Consider the following 24,087-nt stretch of genomic DNA (forward strand, 5'->3'; position numbering starts at 1 on the left):
AAGTGCCCTGGAGATATTTTTGGACCGAATGCTTGAATACAGCTTCCACCTGGCAGGTTTTTGTTCAAAGAACGTTTGACTTCCTGGTGCTATAATGAGGCTGTGACATCGAACACTATTTCAACTGTCAGCAGTTAAATGATAAAAGTAAATAGCTCTCTGCTTTCAGTGCAGCAGCTACATGTTGGATCGCTTTCCTCCTAACTGTATCACATTTAGATTATTGATTGGTCGAGGAAATGATGGAAAACGACAACACGAGGCCCAGCATTATTATTCAAGTATCATCAATGCCTCGGTGTGGCGATGGATATTGTGAGACGAGCTGAAATCCCCTGTCTCACAACACCATCATGGATATAAAGAGACGGCAGCCCCAGGTCTTACCTCAAAATATCACTGGCATTGCTCACTGCAGATTGGTATTCACTAAATGTCAATGGAAAATATAAGTGCTTTCCCACAGTCAGAGGACTCCATCAGTCATATTTACATCTTCATTCACTATTTTAGTTTTTTGTCTTTGCTGTTCAGTTCAAGGTGAACTGGATTTTCTCAAGACTGACAAAATAAAAATAATGCAGAGGCAGCGGAGCGATATAGGCACTGATGGAGTAGAGTATATAGCAGCGATGAAGGAAGTACACCCATACAATTGACCTTTTCTTAAGCCCCTCCCCCATACAGTGATGTCCTGATCATGGCTTCTTAAAGACCCTGTCAAACCAAGCCGACGGTTGGCCATCAGCAAGTGTCTTTTGTCAGTGTGCCCCTTTGAAACCTTGAGCGACATAACTTTTCTTATGCTGCTTTCAGATGCCTTACACAGGTAGTTAAACCTTTGAACGCTGAGCAAATTGGTTTCATTCCTTTCAAAAACATTGGAAAAAATGCAGTGAGCAAGTTATTTCTCAAAAACCAATGGAAAAATGTCTGGGGAAAAGCTATATTTATAATTATCATGAATACATAATTAAAATGTGCTGTTTACTTTCTTTTTCCTTTTCTGTTGTTTTTGTAGTTTGTTTCGTTTTTTGTTTTTTTTTTACTCATTTTTAGGTTATTATTTTGTACTTTTTACACATTTCTTGCTAATTTTTGTTCTTCTTTTCTTCAGTTCTTCTTTCATTGTTCATTGCCTTCTTCCCATGTTTTGAAAGAAATCAAGTCAATTTTCTAGGTTTAAAAGGGTTAACACTAGCCCTTGTTTTTTGGACGATAGAGCGCATTAGCAAATGAAATCACTCTGATTGGCATTTCAGCTCAGTGCACAAGATGAGAAATGGAAGTGATGAAAGCGACCAAAATCTTTTTAGCCACTATTGTCATCATAACTGCACGTTGTACATTTGCGGTTTGTCTCACAATTTGTCTTTTTCTTGATCATTTTGCAGCATTTTGGAGGGAAACTGCCGTACTACTAGACTCACAGCAAGCTCATACTGTAAGAGAGAGCTGAAAGCGTATAAGGACGTGGTGTAGGGCTGTGTGAGAAAGAGAGAAAGATCGACTCATAAATCAACTAGAGGTGAGATTGCTGAATCAGGGTTGATTGTGCCTGGGAGAGACAATAAAGCCTGTAATCATCTGTCTCTGTTGCACAGACCTGGCAATTATCTGCCCATACCTGACCGCCAGAACAGAAAAGGGCAAGGTCCCTCTACCTTCAATCTACACAGCTTGAGCTTTTTAAGGGGAAATTCGCTTGCTGATGCAAACTGAAAGGACAGAAAAAGCAATATTTAATCTTGGAGAGCTAAAAACTGGGGTAAACAGAGGATTTGGTTGAAGGAGTGCTGCAAGGGTTGTCATGGTTTTTTTTCCCGGTGAGCCATATGTGATGTTTGGGAGTGATTCAAAAGAATGAGTGGTGATTTGTATTTGGACCTTTCATCTCTCTCTACCCACACATGTAAAACACACACACACACACACACACACACACACACACACACACGCACACACACACACACGCACACACACACGCGCGCGCACACACACACACACACACACACACACACACACACACACACAGGTACCATGTCAATATATTACATCAGATAAAAGAAGTGTAGCTGATCATTAAGCTGGAATAATACTGCCTACGGAAGCTCCATTTGCTTCTAGTGCAGTTCCTTCATCATAACGTCTGCTTTCATACAGCTGTCTCATACTGGCGTTTCAGGTACAAATTTACCTTCATTTCCCTCCAATACATCTGAGCCTGAAGCATATGGACCATCACTCTCTGACTGAAAGCACTGCACTGAGGGCTAAAAGCATTTTTTTGCCAGCCCAATTTAAGAGCCAAATGAATAGTGTGGTTGTAATTAATCTTTTCTATTGACTGAATAAAAACCTTTTGGTGGAACTCAGCTAGTGAATGCACTGTGTTTTCTCTCCCTAATAGGAGACTTTGGAGAATAATTGCAAAGTTGCTTCCAGTATTGTGAATGATCAATGCTTTTATCAAACACAAATTAAAAGGAAAAAAGGCACTCAGGAAAATAATACATCGCAACAGGTGCTTCATGTGTTATTTGTTCATTGACTGTTTATCTGCAGCTTATAGAAATCAGCTGCATACAGGATTGTACTGTTGCTTTTTTTCACATGTGTAAAGAATGTTCACATTTAAAGTCAGAGATCAGCTTTTTCTTAACATGTCGGGTACATTTTTTAGACAATGCCCACACGAGAAAATCACAGCAAAGCAATAACACAGAGGATTGCAAGACAATGATCTGTCATTGATTCCCAATTAGATGGCCCAAAACAGCGACTCTGAGAGTGAACAAAGAATTAAAGACATCAGTGATACCCAACCAGGGTTACTTTTACCCAAGGTTATACTCCATGAACGCGACAAGTAGATTGAGTATATTTATTTTCACAATAAGCAGTAACTTACCAGCCACAATTAACTATATTGTACAGTACACATCATCCACCAATATGAGCCAGCAATAACGTCTTCCTTGTTGAGTGCATGAAAACTAGTTAGCAAACACACAAAGACGTTGAAATAGTAAGCTAAATTAGCAAGGATAAATGGTATCTAAAAGTGATTTACAAAAAAAAAATGAATGAACACTTGGAACAATTAACTTAAGCAGATAAGCAGTTGGATTTATTAGCTAAAAATAATGGATAATTAGTTGGGTTAGCAAAAAGTATTACAGGATCACTTAGCTAAAAACAATAATGGGTAAACAGTTGGGATTTTAGGCAAAAGATAATGGATAAATAGTTGAAGTTCTTAAATGAATTCTTAACTCACAAAATGATCATTTGTACATTAACTACTCACTGTGTGGAACCTTTTGTGTGCATGCCACCACGGTAAACGTAGAGTCCAAAGAAGGCGAACATTGTTATTAACTGAAGTAAACAGGGACAGCGTGCAATAACAGCAAAACTATATCAAAATATCTGTTAAGAATCTAACATAACTTGTGCAGTATAATCCAAGTTTCATTAGTCCAGTCATATGTAAAGCACTTCATACATTTCCCCGTAAACATTATGATTTTAAACACTTCAGTACAAATAGTTGCACAGCTACTTGCACAGTCGAGTAGCGTGTCATGGCATTTGAACTCAGGCAGAGCTCATACGCAGGTGCAGGCTTAGGCACGCTCAGGGCGCTTCTAGAGGTGGAAGTGTTTCAAATCATAATGTTTTAGCAAAAAGCATGTGTTTGGGTAGTACTTAGAATACAACTGGATAAATGAAACTTGGATTATACTGCACGAGTTATGTGAGAGTTTGTAAAAGGATGTGCTGATATAATTTTTTTTGTTGTTAAACCAAGTAGCAAACCCTGTGGGTGAGAAATGAAGCCAAAAACGTTTTTTCAAAGAATGGCCACCTGAGGCTGGCTGTAAAACAGAGTTAATTCCTATAGACCTCTATGTTGAGGTGCTCAGTTTTACAGTAAATGTAAACATATATAAACTCTGATAAAATGATTTAGTCTTTAAGTTTTAAGTGACGGGCTGTCTGTAAAGTGTTGCAGTTTGTGGAGAAGATCCACCCCGCTATCATCCAGAAACTGGGATGGTGACGGCTAGATGCCGTACTCGAGGCTTCGAAATTGGAGTCCATCAACAAGTGGGTGATGTCACAGTGGGTATGTCCAGTAGTTATACAGTCTATGTGTTAAATGTCGTTCATCTTTATTTCAATTCTTAAAGAACACCTTTTCTGGATTCCCCATTCTTTGTGAATTTAACACAAGACGTGGGGAATAACTTTTATACAAATGGTTATTTTGCAGGTGAATTATTTTTTCAGCTAACAAAAAATACAGTTCTCTAAAAGTAATAATTTAACATTCAAAATAAGCTAAAAAAAAAAAAAAGCTTATTCACCAAAGTAAATAGTTAAGGTGAGCGGGTGCTTGAGGTCATCTGACAGGGCTGTCAGGGTATGTCTGGAGAAAAGGTTGGGAACCACTTAAATAAATATAAAACTCCAAATATACAGACGGAAGCAGTTGTTTGTCAATTCTTTCCTTTGCCTCAGAGCCAGAGGGCAAAAAAACATGTCTCCTTGAAGACTATTTTCCCTTGTCACTCCTCCTGGTTTAGCCAGCAGTCAGTGTCCATATTGCCTGGGGAGCTGCACTACCTGATAAGCGGAGGTAGAGGCTCTCTGACACATCTGTCTGCTTGATGAGCCAAGTGTCAAAGCCCCCCAAAGTGCTGGATGGAGTGCATCAATAAACGACTTTAATCCCCTCCTGGGGCCAATGTCCTCCCACTAATAAGGGATCGTCTTACACCACTGGCAGTGAGAGGAGAGGTAAAAGTGGCTTGGCATGAGCCTCAGCACGGGGATGTACAGTACATAGGGAATTGTCTGTACACAGGTAACAGGCTGTAAATCACACACACCTGCTGTTGCCTTAATTGCTGGATTGAAAATGTGTTTTGTTCCTCCTCCTTCTCACTTTCTCTCCCTCTTTTGCCCTTTGTCCCTCTTTCCTCTCTTTGAAGTATGTGTCTATTTGTCATCACTCTCTCTGTCTAACACCTCTTCTGTTTTTGTATTTCAGCCTCTTTTCCCCACCTCCGCTATGTATCTAACTCTGCCCCAGACAGTCTCACTTGCCAGACAGAAGAGGAGAAGCAGAGGGATAGGGACCGGTGGCTGGGCAGTATTGGTTGTGCTGAAGGACGTGTGGGTTGCTAGCATCCGCAGGGAAGATCCAATGAGTGTTCTAGTCTGAGTGACCCTAATTAACCACATATTATCTGCAGGCTGTGTGGAGGATTAAGGCCCTCAGCTCTGGACCCTACAGGCCTGGAGACCCAAAGACAGAGGACTGTGCGCAGAAGCACACTTTATATACTGCCTCAAAGCACGACACGCAGAGGTGGGGGAGTGAGCAGGCCAGAAAAGAGAACCATACAGAGAGCAGATAGCACACTGCAGAGAAGACTGGTTGCTTGAAGCATATCTGGACCTTTCTATAATGAGCAAATAAACAATGCAAACTGCTATATACAGTGCGGGAGGAGAATGCAGCCACCCTTTTTGGCACCATCACGGAAAGCAAGACATATTGTGTCTATTTCTGTCATATCCTGAACACATCCATCCCTCCAGCCCAGGTGCTGTTTGAACACATTGAAGTTTCTGTAGGAGGAGGGGATCATTATTCCATTGAGTGATAATGAGCTCATTTTCTTGTTTGACATTAGAACACCCAGAAATGAACACTTTGCCATGTTGACAGGTCGTCATACACTCGGCGTGCTGCTGCATTAAACCAGTGTCTATTGTCAACAAAGCAATGCAATCTGGGAACTACACAAAAACCCTCATTGACGCAACACAATAAGCAGCCCCCACAGGCAGGCAGAGACTCTGATTTCTGTGGAAAACATTTTAGCAGCAGCTGTGACATACCTCATTTCAGATGAAAGACGAGCCAATATCAACAACATGATTAAACAGAAGATTAACTGACACCAACCAGCCAAAATCCAAAGGTTATAGCTCATAAGAAATGCCGTTTCTTAAAGTGTAATGTGTTATTACAAGTGTTACGAGCTGCTACTGAATATTTCACATTTACATAACACCAAACTACTGTATAAAATAGTGCAGTGTTAACAGTTCAAGCATTTACAGGGCTTTCATAAAGTATTACAGGGTAAATCTATCCTCTGCTAACCCCGGTGTGCAGCTGCTATTCTGAGCCACTGTAACATTTCCTGCGGTTCCACACTGTAATTCAAGCTTAAAGTCCCAAGTCAAGGCCGACACTGTCACCTACCTCGGTCGGTGTCGTAGAGGTAGACAAACTTCTGCCACTTGTAGTGAGAGAGCAGGCTGAGAACAGCACCCCGGAGGGCGGGGCGCATCTGGATGACAAACTGCACCTCATTATCGGTGGGGTAACTGGGTGTGACAAAGGAGGTGTGCAGGGCGCCGCAGAAAGAGGTCAAGGTGTTCATGGACTTCTTGTCGTAGAATCCGAAGATTGCGTACACTCCGCGGGAGAACTGGGAGCAGACTGCAGGGACAGCAGAGGGCAAGAAAACACGAGTGATAAGACATTATTCAGCAAAATATTAGTCTGCAAATTCACAATTGTGTGCCTCATTACTTCAGGCAGTAATAGATCGATTGGGTCGTGTGACCCACCACTAACAGGTGATTAAAGGTTTAAGTGACTCTAAATGACCCCCAAGGTAAATAACAAAGCATTTTAATACTAAATATCCAGTTATCAATAATAATACAAAACTGTATATAATAATAACAGTAAAAACAAGTACATGAAGTTACTGAAATATTCTGTCCGGTCCAAATTATAGTCTTTCTTTTCCATTCAACACTTACTTTCATTACTGATTAGTCTGGCAAATATTTCTCAGATCAAGGCATTCATTATTTTGTTAATTAGATTTAAGAAAATAGTGAAATATGGCTGTAGTAATTACCCACTGCCCAAGTGAACACATGGTAGTGTGTGTCAAAGTGTTTTTTCGACCATCAGTCCATATGACATATTCATCTTGAAAAATGACTAAAACTTACTTCTTTTTTTTTTACTTGCAACCATCTACCGTCTGTGAAATGTCTAATCTGCCCAAATAAAAGAGAAGAAATGTTCTTTTCCAACTATGTTGAGAAAATTTAAACGATACAATACACAATATGTGGCTGGAGAATTGTTTCCATACAAATTACAGATGTCCCCTAAACCCCTCACACGCGGACCATCAGTCGACAAACAATCAGTAAAATTTACCAATGTTTCTAAAATGTCTGTAGGCTACAAAAGACATTTGTCAAGTCACCAAATAATACTCACCCACAAATCTCCATTTTCTAGGACATGACCTGCCATACACTGCCTCAGATTGGCTTACCCCAGATATTCTATCGTACACCTAAACAATCCCGCTCCTCTTTCCTAAACCTAACCAGCCCAACCAGAGATGGTAACAAGTGCTAGTTATCAGAGGGAGAGTAGGGGCGGTCATGCCTTTGCCATTCTTTATGCTACCCCCACGTGTAGGAAAAAAATGTATTTATTCCAATGAGAAATAAATGATTGGATTAAGCCTTTACATGGTTATCAGGCGTGAATATTTGAAAATCAATATAATTGAAAAACAAAATGTTAAAAATTCCTTGTGTCTTGGCCAGGTCTGATGTTGACTTGAGGCTTTTTACTTTGTTGGGGTTATTATTCTGTATTATTGGTGGTATAGGGAGATGATTCTGTCTGTCCCAAAGTATAATAAAATAACCCTTCTGATATCATCAGGGTTTTCTCACCTTGAGTTTGGATACTACTAAATTATATCAGGTATCCTGTGTTATAAATTGGGGATGTGGCATTTGAAAGGTGCAGAAAGGGTCTAATGAAAGACACTATCAAGTTGCATTAGGGGAATTTTGGTATGCAGTGTTTTAAAGTCTGACACACACTAAGGACGTAAAGTCCATGTTCCAACCATCTTCTTTTTTATTGGAAGTGTGATACTTAATCGCCAGAGTGCCCATTTAATTGAGAAAATAATTGCCGGAGTAAACAATAATGAAAATGAGCAATATCCATCCCCAGTGATCACAATATGAAATCCAATTTATACTTGGTATTAACATTCATTATCTGTGTATGGATAACCTATCTGAATAGGAGAAATGCGTGTTTATACACAGAGCACAAAAAAACAGCATGCATTGCATTCGAGAGTGAACGGCTCTGGTAACAGTGGACTGCATTGTGACAGGATGTCAGTATGACTCCCGCAGCTGTAAATGCAAGCTGCAATGTGTGTGCTTGTTTTGGTAGAAAAGTGGCAGTCAAAGGATAAAAACGTGAAGCCATTCACTGAAGGTCTCCAGCTCCCACCAGGAGCTCCCACCAGTTATCGCTCTGTTCCCCCATCCACAGTGAGCGACTCACTGCAGCATTCACAGCAGCTGTGAGCGCCACTGCTGCCTGTCACCGCTTCTGTTCCCTCCTACGGAAGAGCTGAAAAAGACAACTCTGTCTGCTGCAAGTGAAAAGTGAATGCAGTTTCACTTTCAACAACCTCAAACCCACAACGTTTGTGTTTGTTGATGCCTCAATGTCGGCTGCATACTTGGCATCATTGCATAGTTACAAAGCATCAACAAAGGATTGGCCCTACTTTTGAGGGGGGGGAACAAACTTACTGACAAGCTGCACAATAGTTTGACTCTATTCAGTAAAATTACTATCTGAGGCAACCAAAGGTAAAAGAAAATAAACAGGTACACCATCATTTGAATGTTTTTCACTTGAACAAATCTATAACAACCACTTTGGGAAATGAACATCTCTGTAATATAAGCATTTTATTTTCTATCACCGCGTGCATCTGATGACATTTCTTGAGAGGAAAAAAAATATTTTTTCATTTGTTTGTGTATTCATCATGCACTCTCGTGGGACAGCGCAAATTGTCAGGCAGGAACGACTTCCAATCAGTCAGAAGCCATTAATGTGTAAACTAACATTCAGAGCTACAGGTGTGTTTTGCTTTCCCACCCTATCATGAATGGCTGCTCACTTATTCTGATTGACTCTCAAGTGCTCCCGCTGGGTAATCAAGCATTCTTAACATCCGTAAACACTTTGAATATTCCAGTACAATGCTTGGATGACAGGAGGGAAGACACTATTTGATCTTATGTAATGGCTATGTTAAATATTTGTTTCCGATTGGCTGACAAGGATTCATTCAGTTCATATAGTGGGATACATCAGATTTAGGCTCTTTTTTAAAAAACATTTTAGAATTGTCCTGTTATTAATGCCAAACTGGAAACAATTCATAACCAACATGTCAGTTTGTAATTTGTGCCTTATCCTCATCAAGCACAAGATGTGATCACACACACATACACATACACTAACCATGTTTTTTTCTTTATTTTCTGCCCGTGAGAATTCGTCCATCTTTGTGAAGAATGGTGCTACAGTATTTGCACACCATTCAGACACTCAAGAGGACAACATGACAGTGCTCACGTATTTTGCTCTTAAGCACAACTGCAGTGTGAATGAGAGATCTAGTCACTGGTGGGATTTGCCTCATCCTTTTTAATTCTATTCCCTCCCTATCTGTCCTGGTACAGACACCTCTCCCAAGGTATAAGCATCCATTCTCAACAACACACACGCACAGATGCAGACATAAACATGCACACACACACACACCGCTTCCTGATAAGTGAATCAACAGATGGACAGCAGTATTGTGGGTAAGTGCTGCAGGGTGAGTGGTGCAATCTCCCTCACTGAATGGGAGCCAGTCAGAGCTGCAGCCCTCGTCGAGGCCCAGTTTTCTCTGCACTCCCTCTTAATTTGGGCCAGTACTGACACAGAACCTATCCTTTAGGGACCAGATCTGGCAGCCTCTTTCTTTCTGCTCAGCTGTCCTCTGCTTATTAGGTTGAGCTTTGAGCAAGCCCAAGCTTCAATAACAGATATGTCCACACGCCCTCATCTCGCACCATATAACCTCCCTCTTGCCCCCGTTAGAGATACAGTGTCTTTATGTCACACCTTTTTTCAGGGTTGCCACCTTATTGTAGTGAAAAGGTTTGCTGGGTGTTGCAGGGATCCCATGAGCGGTGTCATCCAGAGTGATCTGAGCTCCAGGTATGTTCTCCCATGGCGGTGCAGGTTAGGATGTTCTAGACGAAGAATGACCTGTTCTGTTTTGGGGGGACAGTCTCACTGCACCAGATCCTGTAACTCTGCTCCTCAGACACAAGGTATCCAGCCACAAGAACTGTATGCTTCTTTCTTCACAATAGCATGCATTCCCTAAGTGTACCTTTTCAAGAGTCTGCCCATAAAGAACGTTTGTGGCTCCACAGGACTGTCATTCACAGCCAAATGCGTGTATTGTACGGCTGTATCAAGTCAATACTGGGGAGGGGCAAAAAAAAAAAAAAATCGAAATTTGGCAACTCATTTCTTATTATATCATACTATTTTTCATAAGCAAGTACAGCTATTAATTATACAGTAGGAATTTGCGATAAATGAAACTACAACTGTCGACATAAATTAAACATGTAGCGCAACATAAATGATTGACACTTACTCAGACTTCATGTGGCACATTTGACAAATATAACGTAATAACATTAATAAAACACAGTGTCACCTGCAAAGCTACAATCTATGTGAGGCGATAGGTTATGATGGGGGGGGGGGGCTTCCCTTTTCAATCTTTAGTGTGTCTATTGTATATTCACTCCGTGTCCCCTCTAAATTCTGACTTCTCTGTAGATCTGTAGAAATGCAGCACAGACAAAACTCATCAACAGTTCTTTCTTTCCTTAGCAGCAGTTTGAGAAGTTGGAGTCACGGAGTAGATAATTGTTCTGTCGATCCAGTCAGAGCTGAACAAATCAATAGTTCACCTGATGTTCTGCTGCTCCATCTGTGCCCAGAGCACACTCGGTGCTCCGAGAGTGTTGTGCAATCATTAACCAAATGGTATAAATCAATATGTGGTGGCACATGTTTAATTCGTTGTGAGCCGCCACAAATCATCAATTGTGAATGTTTGTGAAACCCCGATAAGAGTCTTAGTTGCTGTGTGAATGTATGGCTAATTAACTGCAAGTAACATAGCGATGACAGCTAACATTAGTGATGGTGGATTGATTAGTTCCAGCAAATTTTTCACCAAAAACATTTGTTTCCACATTTAATTACTGACAAATTTTATTATCATATATTGGGCTGGGATTTGTTCCCCCCGATATATATTTTAACTACTGTCTTGATGCATCACTATAAATAGACCCAACCACACTTACAATCAATGGAAGCAGCCTAATTGATTTTCAGTGGAGGGGTCATAAGCTGTGCTGTGCAGAAACCACGTTTTCTCACCTTTAATCTCTACTACTGGCACACATCCATGATCAAGAGGTCATAACGTGTAGCATGCAGGTGATAGTAAACCTGAGCTCCTGGAACGTTCAGGTGGAGCTTGCAGCACTGTTGATCATGATTGATTAAGCAAATGTGTCTCCACATCAGTAAAAATGACAATTTCTTTGGCAGGCTACAACCATCATTTTTACAAATTGCTGTGAGAAAATAGTGGAAAACAATTAGCTGTTTCAGCCACTGCTGGTGGAAAAAAACAATAGAAATGTTGGGGCTCTTATCACCAACAGCCGGGATCACCTGTGAGGAATGAGCAAGTGGTTTTTAAAACTCCCTTCTTTTAAATACATATTTGTTTTTGCATCGCATTGTAACTTTCTAATTAATCTGCATTTTTGTTACAAGCTGCATCAATTTGCTACCTCGCTAATTTGTGCCTCATGTAAATTTCTTAGCCTTTTAAATTTTAATAAACTCTAATTCTTTCAGTCAAGGGTGAAAAACAAGACAGCAAAACAAATGACCATACACCCGGAAGTTGAACAATAGAAAATAGCAAACAAAGGAAGCAATCAGTAGAAACATATTGACCGTGAGGAATTTAAAGTTGCTTTGCACTGAAAAGAAAAGTCAATTGCACCAAGATTTCAGCTTAATAAGTTAAGTAAAAGAAAAATGCTTACAGTTAAAACACACACACACAAAAAAACTTCATGTATTGAGTTCTCGATCATTTGCAATTCACAAGAGCCAAACTCAGAATTTAAACTGTTTTTGCAAAGTTCCACAGACTGTATAGAAAGTTATGGATTACCCTCCTGCAGCCCCAAAGAGCTACACTCTGTATATGTATGTATTCCTACACTTCACTCACTCTCCCAGAGATGTCTCTCCATGCAGTACTGATCCGCCCCATTCCTTCAACGCCTCACTGTCTTTCTCCACTCTCCTCTTCTCTATCCTCACCACTCTATTTGACCTCTCCTTTTGTTGCCTGTCTTCTGCCTCAGCCATCTGGTCATCCCCCATAGCATACATCCTCTTCAAGCGTGGCAGTATCTCTCTCCACCTGAGTGCCTCTCTCTTTCCCCTCTCACATTGTTTCCCCCATAATATTGCTACGCTCCATCAGCGGAGCAGAGATTGGTGTTGGACTTTGGTAAAAAAAAAGAAAAAAGTGCAAGGTACAGTCAGGATAGAAGGCTCCTGTGGAGAAATGCCGCGGTCTCATCTCTCTCAGTAATTAAATAAAAATGAAATAAATCCTGTAGGTGGAACTAATACATCTGAAGAAATAACACATCCGTTAACATATGATTCTGTGAGTGTCACCTTGAATTTTAATAATGCAAATTTACACACAAGTCCTCAGACAACAATGTGCATGTGCACAGAGTCATTTGAGGAGCTTGCATGAGGACTGAGTGGTAAACAACGCAAAGATAATTCTCTCTCATCTGCTTCTTCTCTTTTCCTTCCCTCCAATCTCATTTTCCCTTTTTTTCTTCCTCTGCAGCTAACCATGACTCCTCCTCCACCTCCTCCTCCTCCCCCTTCCTGCTGCAGGGAACCATGCATCCCATCTCCAGTTCACTGGTCAAACACACACAGTGTGCCGCCCTCATTCCCTTCTATAATCAGGACACTCGGCAGTGCTACGGGGATGTTACATTTCTGATGCATCACTTGAGATGGCTGGCCTGGAATGCTAGTTCAGAGGGATATGTGGTATCCTGCAGGCACACAGAGCTAATTCATAAAAAAAAACAAAAAAAAAAAAACCTTTTCATGCACTCAAAGTATTTGGACTCCCATGCTCTTTCGCGGCCCATGAGCCAGAGCTTTGCACAGCCCTGGGAAGGGGGCCGGGAACAGTAAATGTCAACGCTGATTGTATCTCTTTAGCTGTTTTCCCCATCTTTTTCACAAAACCCACATTCCCTCTTTCTCTTTCTGGCTCTGTTGTTTTCTCCTTAGCCACATGCCCTCCATTTCCTTCCTGTGCCTCCTTCTCCTTGTGCCCCTGGTCCCCGTAGCTCCTTTTGCTGGTCTCCCCCCCTCCTTCCTCCCTCACTCCCTTCCTCCCCCTTTCCCGAGTTTCCACCAGCCTACATCAGGACCAGCCTGTCCTGCTCTGAAGAAGGGATGCTGTCACTGGGAGATAGCTCGTAAGTGCCCTGGGGGATTGCATCAGCTCTTGTCATATAGAGATGTGAAGTGCTTCAAACTGTTAACTCAAATGGCAGACCTAGATTCAAGAGCGACTCAACTGCAATGGTGCCGTGAAACGTTAAAAGGAAGCTGTTACTAGTCCTGCTCCATCAACATCCAGCATCTATTTACTCTTCAAACTACCTGCTGAGTTAAACGACGCAGACAAACGCACACACACTGCAGAAACAAAGGGAAATCGCCACTTTAGAAATATAGGGTTATGTCTGTGTTCTGGGAGCTTTTGAGATATTGAACTATTGTCTGAAAGCTGTTTATTAACAGCTTTCAGTTAACTATTGTACAGACCAAATCTACATAATGTCACGCTAATGACAACAACCACTTCCACCCAGACAACTGGCACTTTATTACAGTTACAGAGATATGTAAAAGTAAAAAAAAATGTTGATTTTTGTTGTTGGCAGCATTTACTCAGTGCTTTTTAATTGTATGTATATGACACAGGGATTTTCTACCTCAAAGTTATTATAAAAAAAAAAAAAGTGATTTGGTTTATAGTGTTTTCAGATGTAATTTATAACAGTGGGACCCAGCTCATTACAGTACTACAATTTAATAATTTTGTTTGTAATTTTTGCCTTCTTTTGGCATACAATGAAATATATTTATATTTGAAAAAAAATCTTACTAATATCTTGATATTACTGTAATTTTAGGGTAGGCTGTCCAGTATATCATAATATCAGACTATGTATCGCCTGCCATTGTGAATATCATTCTATGATAAGTGGGGTTTTTCCTGGTTTAAAAGGCTGCATTACAGTAAAGTGATGTAATTTTCCAAATTTACCACAATGTTCTTTCATTTGCTATTACCGACCTAGTCATTACATCCATATGACTGAGGATTATACTATATACAAGATTTTACTGTGTAAATATTTTGTAAAAACACAAGTAGTCAACCCAACAATATCTTTGCACTATTGATATTGTAGGTTTTTGGTCAAACGTATTGTAATATTTAATTTTCTTTTGAACTTCTTTGATTCTTCTTAACATTGCTCAGCCATATTTGGGGGGCATTTTATGTTTTCATTAGATAGTGGTAGCATGACAAGACGTAAGACTGACAACTACAAAAGGTCTCCAGCTGGACACAAGCTGGGGTAGCTGGGGTTCATGGTCAGCCTCTTAACCTCTAAGCAACAGAGGCTCCCCTTATCACTGTGATTTCAGACAGATTGGCCAACCATAACTATCTGAGGCTATGACACATTGTATTTCCCTTATTGCCAGCACACTTTCATAAAATTTCTAAAAAGTCAATTGAGAGATGGCCTGTGGAGTTTTTGACCACTGGTAGTTCTATGGAGCAGTTCTTCTATGGATGCATTTGCATGCACATGTGGGTACACAGTGCCGCCTGATGTTTCACGCTGACTGTTGGTGGCAATAGTGAGACGAGAAACACAGCAATGCGCTAGAAAAATCTAGGGAAGAAAAAAAAATGCTAGCAAGAAAACGTAAACAAGGATGTTAACAAACTGCTTTATTTTCTGCGGAAGAAAATGCATTGAATTGCGAACTCAAATGTCAGCCAAAGCCAAAAAAGTCTGTACAATAGGTTTTGATGAGTGACACTAAACGTAAACAGAATTTTTCTTTGTTTACAAGAAAACTCCACTGGGTGCTTTTAATTCAAATCAGCATTTAATCTAAAACCAAGATGCTATTTTACAGGTGATAGCATCTAAATAAAAACACGAGCAGCTCAGTTTTAGTGACATCCACATTTCTCTCCTGCCTTGTGCTTATCCTGTCATTTTGGAGTGTTCAAAAAACTACCTCATCTGCTGTTTGGGTTTATAAAACTCAACATAGCAGCAATCCACTGGTGAGTCCAGATGTGTGTATGTGTTCCTATATGCACGTTTGTGTCTCTGTATGTCCTTTTGTGTTTGTCTGAGTGTATGATGGATGATAGGAGCATATCCCCTTGCCTGGCCTGAGGATACTCTGACACTGAGGCTGGTTAGCCTGGAGCTCACCCACCAAGTGATATGCATCTCCACATACTGTGAACAGCTTTCTAACTCCCTCCACTCCCTCTGTAATTAATTTTCCTCTTATCGTATAGTCTATCAATTAGTTTAAACTTTTGTAGGTGACTGACTGAATGACTGAATGGACTCTGTGCTCATGCACACTGACCAACCATCATGAAAAAAAAGATGTATTTCAGCAATATAAAACTGCAAAAGAACACGCATTATAACAGAAAATGGATGTGTGCATTTTAGTGTATCTGTCTAGTGTATACAACTGCAGTGTGACATTCCCTCCTCTGTTTGACACATTAGCAAAAGTCACAAAAAAGGTTACTGGCCAGTAACTTTAATGGTTTATATGAGTGTGTCTCTATCAAAGAGGGAGCTGAATGGCTGCTTGTAATGCAGGCTCTACACAAAGCAGAAGAAGCATATAAATGATGTGTTTCTCCACTGACTGGATGGGAGGAGAACAGGTCAACTATTAGAAGAAACTTGATATCATTTAAACATGGCAATCGCATGTTCAAGATCTTTGTCAAGTTTCTTGTTCACAGTTACAGTTTTGATTCAAATGCAAGGTGAGAAATAACACAGGCTTATTTTTCTAAAAATAACTGGAAATGTTTTAACATTGACAGTCATTTTTTGACAACCCTGCTGCTCATATTTTATGTATAACACATGAAGCCCACCACAGAGCAGAGAACTTTAAAAATATGACAGGAGTCAAAGCAGAAAAAAATGTAATGCAGTAAATAGAAAAACTGCATTAAAAAAAATTATTAGCATGAGTGCGTGATTAAGTTTTATTTACACTAAATAATACTTACAAAATATATTGTGTGTAAAACTGATCATAGTATATTCAGATAGAAATATGTTCACAAAGCTGTAAGTTGGTTGACAGGTCAAACATCCTCTGAAAAAGAATTAATGGAAATTTGTGTGAAAGTATAAATTAAAATTTCCGTTTAGTATTCTTTCCTCTTTTTTTTTTCTGAGCTCGATGCAGAGTGGTGTATCCAACCGAGAAGGACATTATGGAAATCTGTGTGAAAGCATAAAATTCAAACTCTGGTGAGCATGATTTACATTCTCTTTGAAGATTCAAGAATTGGGCCTGAAAGGCATCCATAGGAAAAACCACTTATCCTATACCATGCTTTGCCTGCAAGCCTCATATACAACCTTTCAACCCTCGTCAGTCCTAATGAGACGTGAGAGGAGGTCAGCTCCATGAGAGAGACAGAATTAGAATCACAACTGAATTGTGTGATTCTGTTTGTCAAATCTTTGCCAAGGCAAGCCGAGGGATGATTACTTATGCAAACTATAATCTGCTTTTTAAATTGACCCAATATTCCGATTAAACAGAATGTTTATCAACAATTTTGAGATGTGACTGAATTAAAATGGTTGGCCAGCAATCATGGTTTATATAATAAATCCACTTTGCTTTTAGTAAAATGGTTAAAATAGAAATACTAATATTAACAGGGACTCTATGGCAAGTGGACGATCGTAGAGAAATGGTCCTTGAAATGAAGGACTGATGAAGATATCGACTATTTACTATTTTCTGTGGTGTTTTAGCACTTTAATACTAAAATTTTTACATTAATGATGACAACATTTCATCTATGCTTTAATAAACAAAGGAATTTAACAAAGTCACTTGATTATGGTTATAAAAAAGATTATGTTTTGGCTTAAAATACCCTGTTTTGGTGCCAGTATCATGGCTGAAAATAACACAAATCTCACGCTTTTGGTGGCACATTCACTGCTGTAAACACTGCCAAACTCTTGCTAAAAAAACACTTTGGGTGGCAAAAACTCAGCTGTAAATGCTGGCACTCTTGCTAAAAAACATCTATGGTGGCACACTCACAGCTGTAAATGCTACTGATGTCTTGCTAAAAAACAACCACGTTGGCACGTTGGCAGCTAAAAAAAAAAAAAAAAAGTGTTCTTTGGCAAAATTACTGCTGGAAATACTGTTGATGTCTAGCTAAAAAAAACATGTCCTCTTGGTGACACTATCACCTCTGGAAATTTCACTGATTTCTTGCCAAAAATGCCTCCAATATCCCTCCTTTTTTTGTTTCGTCTTAAGCAGAAATCTGCAGTGGTCTGCAGCTGGTCAGCCATCTCGCCCAGGTGTCGCACCAGCTCATATTATTCTGAACTGCACCGATTTAGAAATGCTGACATGATATGTATGAAATGTACAAATGCAACGTGTCCCTGGTTTTCAAAAACACAATGCCAACATTGTCTTCTTGCGACGGGCTGTAAGGCTCCTTGTTACTTTGTTATTTTTTTTTTAAAGGCACATCTTTTTCTTTTATGTACATAGTTAAAGACAGGATTATCTCTGGTGTGTTTCAAAACCCTTTTTCATCATCAATAATGCCTAACACACAAGATTCACTGCTGCAAATGACTATGTATATTGTGCCCTGAAGATGAGAAACTCATCCAGAGACCAGAGTCACTGAGGTCACTGTGGCCCACAAGCTCTTGCTTTCCATCACCGGAGTTCATCAACTATTCTCTTTCCTCTCTTGTTTTCAGCAGCAGCCTCAAACCAGCAGCTCCATCTCCTCTCCACCTGCCATCTTGATGATATAGTCCGGTACTTGTGAGAGGGGCTGGTGAGCAATCCCCAAGGGAGTCAATGACTCTCAACTCCATCTTCTTCTGACAGATATGTTCACCTCCAAGGTCTTACCATGATGCTTTTGTTTGAATACAGAGCAACACACAGGGTTGAAAGCACTCTGCTTGTCAGACAGACCTGCAGTGCATGTGTAGGTCAGTTTAGTGTTGCCCAAATCTAAAAAATTGCTGGCTATCATAAAAGTTCAGAAAACAGTGTAATCTTTGGCAATTTGCTGAATAACTCAGCTTGATAGGACTCAACCAAAGCATGCAGAAATCTGACTTTGCCCTCGTCCACATGTCATTTCCTTGACATATGCAACTGAGGACTATCTATGCGTGCAGATAACAGACCTAAACCCTTGGCCCTCACTTCACCTCGAGAGCCGTGCTCCGAGATCCCCGGCCCATCACTTTGAACAAATAACAATCCCTTCTCCGACAGGATCTTGCAGTCCACCATTTGCTGCAATGCAGAGGCGAGAGGAGTGCTACAGGACTTGTCTTATCCTTTCAAAGATGATCGCTGCTCTCACCTTCAGGAAGATGTCACTACAGCACACGGTGAGGAGAGCGGCTAAACACTGACCCTTAAAGTGTGTCTGTGTGCATTTTTAAGGAGGATTCAGCCGAGTATGAAACATGTAAGGCTTATGATATTCTGTAATTGGATTTCCAAGAAAGCTGGTGACAAAGTCCCTCACACACCACTAATCCTTCCAATCAGCACTGCGGGCCTAAAGCGTGCTCGTCTTCGCAGATGAATATGGAGGGAGGGAAGAGAATGGAGCATGAAGCGAGGAGGAACGTGGGGATCGCAGATGAAGAGGGGTGTGGATTGCTGCACAAGGACCGGCGGCTGCAGAAGGCGTGCCGACATGTCCTGACACACGCACGCACGCGCACACGCACACGCACGCGCGCGCGCACGCGGTCTAATCAGCATCTCTCTGCTGCTCTTTGAAATCTGACAAGTTGATCTTACTTACAATAATCTTGGAAACCGAGTGCCTTGAAAAAGGAAAAAATTATTATGAAAAACACAAAATAACCAAGGCACTTGTCTTTGGGAAAAAAGGTAAAATGCCTTTATTACATTGGCAGGTAGAGCAAGAGTAAAAACTATTAATTCTTCAACGCGTTTCGGCATCCAGCCTTCTCCAGGAAGTTTCCTGCCAATGACTGCCTTGGTTCCTTCCTGTTTTTTTCCAGATTTGTTCATGCCCTTCACCAAAGAGCACTGTCTTTTTTGTACTCTTACTAGTATTATCCTTACTTTTGGCTTTTAAAGGAAGAAAATATGTTTACTTATATCTTTGTGTTAAGCATACTTAAAATTAATCTGTATTCACCCAATTTTGTGAAGCTGTTGCAACTTAAAAATTACGCGAAATTACCTTGTTCTATCTAAGTTTTAGCAACTTCAGTAAACCAAGTTACTCTGACTTTAACTTGATCATGACAAAGAGGATTTTAGCTATGATGAAGTTAGGAGATCCGTGAGTTCCGTTCAGTCAACATATTTACAAAATACAAATATGATTGACTAGTTTTCAACCAGCAGAATACAGATATAGAGCTTAGTAAACATGGTTTACTGAAGTTGCTAAAACCTTTGCCATTAAACTTGCCATTTTTTAAGTTGCAACAACTCTGCAAAATTAAGAACATACTGTATGACTTAATCTTAAGTTAACCTAACAAATTATATAAAGTCAACATAAATTTTGACTAATAGTTAGGCTACATTTACTTACAGTTTTTAAGACGATCGGTTTCCTGAATTTTTTAAAGTAAAATCAATTTGTCAGATTTTACAGTGTAGGAGTGAGACGAGTTAGAGGAGGCAGGGCGCCCGGGACAGCTGCAAAAAGGCAGGGAGACAGAGTTCAACGTGTCGGACCACAACAGCAAGCACTCAAACGGCTGCTGTCAGAAGTGGTCAGGGGCTGAGCCTTCCCAACAAACAGGGAAGATTAGCTTTGCTGAATCACAGGAAACAGTTCACTTTAGGACTCCATGACAGATGCCTTTAAGAACAGAGGACACAAGGAGAAAACTCTCCGCCATCTCAAAGAGATTAAAGGAATAGTTTAAGAAGATGCCTCTAAATGATTCGACTTGACTACAGCCGAGCTGGGCTCGCCTGGGTAAAGATTTGTGGTGATATTTCAGGTATAGAGCCGCAGCACCCGACTGACTTGTTTTGAATCCAATTGTACACAGCGGGGGAAATACCTGGCAGCTGAAAACCTCTCTGGTTCCTGTTCTTATTTGGATGATTGAGGGGGAAAAAACAAGCTGAGTAAACTTTGTGGATGTCTGGCAGGCACATATATTTTTCCATCACTGTCAAAACGCTGGATTGTTTTTCCTGCCCCACATCAATTCTATCTGTTCTTCAGTCTCGCTTGCTAAACTAGTTTCTGTTTGTCATTTTCTCTTTTCCTAATCTGCAAGACAAGGCAGCAAGGAGTCTTGAAATTCTCTATATTCCAGTAAGGGTGCAAACGGTCTGAGTTTAATGCTTCCTGACTGTTTTTTTCTGTCCTTTAGGGAGATTTCTTATACTTGCATTTCGTGTATGGTTTACATGCACATGCAAAGGCAAATGTGTGCCGCACAGGGCCACCAAGAGGGGATGACTATATGCCTCTCTCACAAGGTCCACTTCCTGTGCATGTAAACTAAGCCTTTGCCCCCCTGGTGTCACTAGTCAAATTACATGTCACATTTCATATCCTATGCTGATAAAACAAACCGAGCCGAGCCATTGAGGGATTTGCATTGTGAAGCTTGATTATCAGGCTGAATTTTAAAGCAGCACCTCTCCGGGGCCAGTCTCTCCCAGCTCTTTGCCTTCTTAAGAAGAATAATAGAATAAGTCAATGAGGACGGGAGATGGGACCAGTTGTTTAACCTTGAAGACATCACTTAAAGAATTCCCTCTCCTTCTCAGCCTCAATCCAGGCCTGGTTGAGTATGTAGAGTCCAGCACCACTTTTCATCTTATTAGTGCCCTTGCTGAGATGGCGCTCCATCCCTGAATGATAATGCTGGAGGTAGTAGAGAGAGAGAAAGGGAGAAGGAAAACAGAGAGCTATGACAGCGAGTGAGCTGTAATCCTATATATGCCAGGGCCCTGGCATATAAACCTCTGAATATGTCTTACTCACCTTACCTTTCTAAAGCAAATTTTCCCACAAAAACCAATAAAGATTCTCAGTAAGGGGCTTCACTTCAGAGCCTTTTCACATCGTCACTTGGAGAGAGGAGAGCAAGAAGTTTTCTCATAATAGATGAGAAGATGGATTCTCAGTGGACCCTTCATTGTCTGGATATGTGCTGAGCACTAACGCCAATAAGAAAAAATTGAGTCCAATTTGGTGTCCTTGTGATATCTTGTCTGATATGGTCACTGCGCTGCAATGTAGTCATGTCAGGAAAAAGTCCCAGGTTTAATGATAGTCTCAATGAAATGAGTGTCATGACAGCATGATAAAGACAAACAGAAATTAATGGGATCGGCAGGGCAGACTGATCAAGAGCAAAAGCATGCTTTGCACTTCCATTTCAAAACATTGGAGGGATGAATAGGACATAATTTGCTGACAAACTCCTGCACACCCCTTGACTTGCAAAAGAAATGCATTTATTGGGACGTTTTGGTAACTAGACCTTCATCGGAAAAACAGTTTTGTGACAAAGAAGCACTCATAGAGTACTTTTACACATACAAAATAGTCTTGTTTTTGCCCTTATTCTGAAAAAGACAACATTCCTTCTAAGCTCTTACAATGTCTGATGAAAATGAATATTCCACTAACACTCCTGTGAACATGCTGCCATGCTTATTCTGATAAACATGTGTTAACATGTCTATCACATCAAAAGACGGAAAAGTAAAGCAGCTGGAGCCACATGTCATTTTTCTTCTTTGCATCAGAATAGGATTTTTCAAAGTTTCCTACCAGTGGTGGACTTGTTGGGGTTTTCTTTTGCATGCATCTCTGCCTCACGGCTCTGCAAACTGTTGGCGAGTTGGTTTGTGTGTAATGTATCCATGACAATGCACAGCGCCAACCATTAACAGACGAGAGGCCGTGTGCCGCAAATTGTGGTAAAATTGAATAGGCTATATACATGTCCAAATAATGCTTGTGAAACTGGAATAATACCTGTACATCCCACATGGCTTAGTCAGAAAAAGCTAAACTTGGAACATTTAAATTGAATATTCTGTTTAAAACGAATATGCTGCCAAAATCAGAATACTGTCATATTAGGACTAATAGGGAAATACAGATGTGCATGTGACTGTAGCCACTATCACATGACCTTAGCTCTTCCTGCTTTTGTCTGATTCCCGCCTGTTTTCTGTCACACCTGTCCTGCATCAGTTTCATTAGTCCTTCCCTGCGCCTCAGTTTTTCCCAGCCAATCAGCTCCCTGCTTGTTCTTCCGCCTCATCACCTTACTCCCTTCACCTTAGCCTCTCCACCCTTTTTCTCCACCTGCACTTCACCCTCTCATCACTTCAATTTGTATTTAAGTCCTGATTTTCAGCTCTGTCTTAGATGCTTGTTTTGTTGATGTGGTCCAGTTGCTGTTCATTTAGATTAAAGAGTGATCTCTTTGAGTTTCTGTTGTCTCCTACATTTGGGTCAACCTGCTCTGCATTACATGACATTATTATGTATTATCACTTTAAACAGCCAAAGAAATAGCCTAGTCTCTGTAAAAATGGTGTAGAGAGCACAGTAGCAATAGCTTTTATTTTGGCAGCTTTGGGCCGTTGGTTCAATGGCTTATGATAACATTGAACTCACTAAAGTAATCATCAAGATCTAAGACCACGGTGTAAAAAATCAATCCAAAGTGGCCACAAGCGCAACAGTTAAGATTATCATGGAGTTGTACACAAGAAAACCGTTTTGCAAGATTAGCTAATTTTTCTTTCAGAATCACAGGTTCACATAAAAGACATTTACATCTGTGATTTGGTGCATAACAATAACCAGTTCAAAAATAAACTTAAAAAGCATATAAATTTAAATATAATATTTTGGATATGGCTAATGATCCCTTATTGCATTTTGCACAGAAAACTGTGTGCTGTTGAGATTTTACAACAAAAAGTTTCGACTTTTACCTTTTATTCTTTCTTTCAAATAAGATTGACTAATGCAACTTTTTACTTTTAAAACCTACTATGTATGATGCCTTACTGTTCCGTTGAACCTATTTTTAGCGATATTGCAGTGCTTTTCGCATTACTTAGTTACTTAGTTGTCTTTAGGGCATTAGTGAGTTCGGTTTAATTAGAGTGATAGAACTGACCTGAAATTAAGAAAACAAAACCCAACAAATCACTTTAACAGCACATTTTCTAGGTTATCAAGAGAAATAGCATTCCATTCATCTTCGTTTATTGGGGTGGAGGGTCAATGCTAATCGTGTTACATAAGGGTGGTACACTGACACTTTCAGATTGTGTTCTTTGAATTATACCTGCATTTTGTTCTGATCCCATTCTTTAGTTGATTGTGGAAAAGCAAAACTGCTCTATTACATCTACAATAGGAAACCCCTCCTCATTACACCTAAATATTCAATTGGGTTTCCTAAGGCTAAAAAGCTTTGCTCGGAGACAAACCCCTGAAATTGGGAGTGAAATGTTCACTGACTTTTCACAAACTTCGGCCACTTGAGAGCAATTTCCAAACTTAAGCTTCTTTATGCATAAAAGACTCAAAGTCTATCCCCTTACGGCTTGGGGACAGG

General features: G+C 40.3%; 1 protein-coding gene across 1 annotated transcript in view; it reads right to left on the reverse strand.

The window, feature by feature from the left end:
• gria3b (glutamate receptor, ionotropic, AMPA 3b) overlaps positions 1–24,087 on the reverse strand; it is a 98,295-nt gene that overhangs the window by 62,870 nt on the left and 11,338 nt on the right. The window contains 1 exon segment of the mRNA XM_042492821.1: positions 6,287–6,526. Coding sequence (XP_042348755.1) covers positions 6,287–6,526 — 240 coding nt within the window.

Source organism: Plectropomus leopardus, chromosome 9 (assembly GCF_008729295.1).
Source record: "Plectropomus leopardus isolate mb chromosome 9, YSFRI_Pleo_2.0, whole genome shotgun sequence".
NCBI lineage: Eukaryota > Metazoa > Chordata > Actinopteri > Perciformes > Serranidae > Plectropomus > Plectropomus leopardus.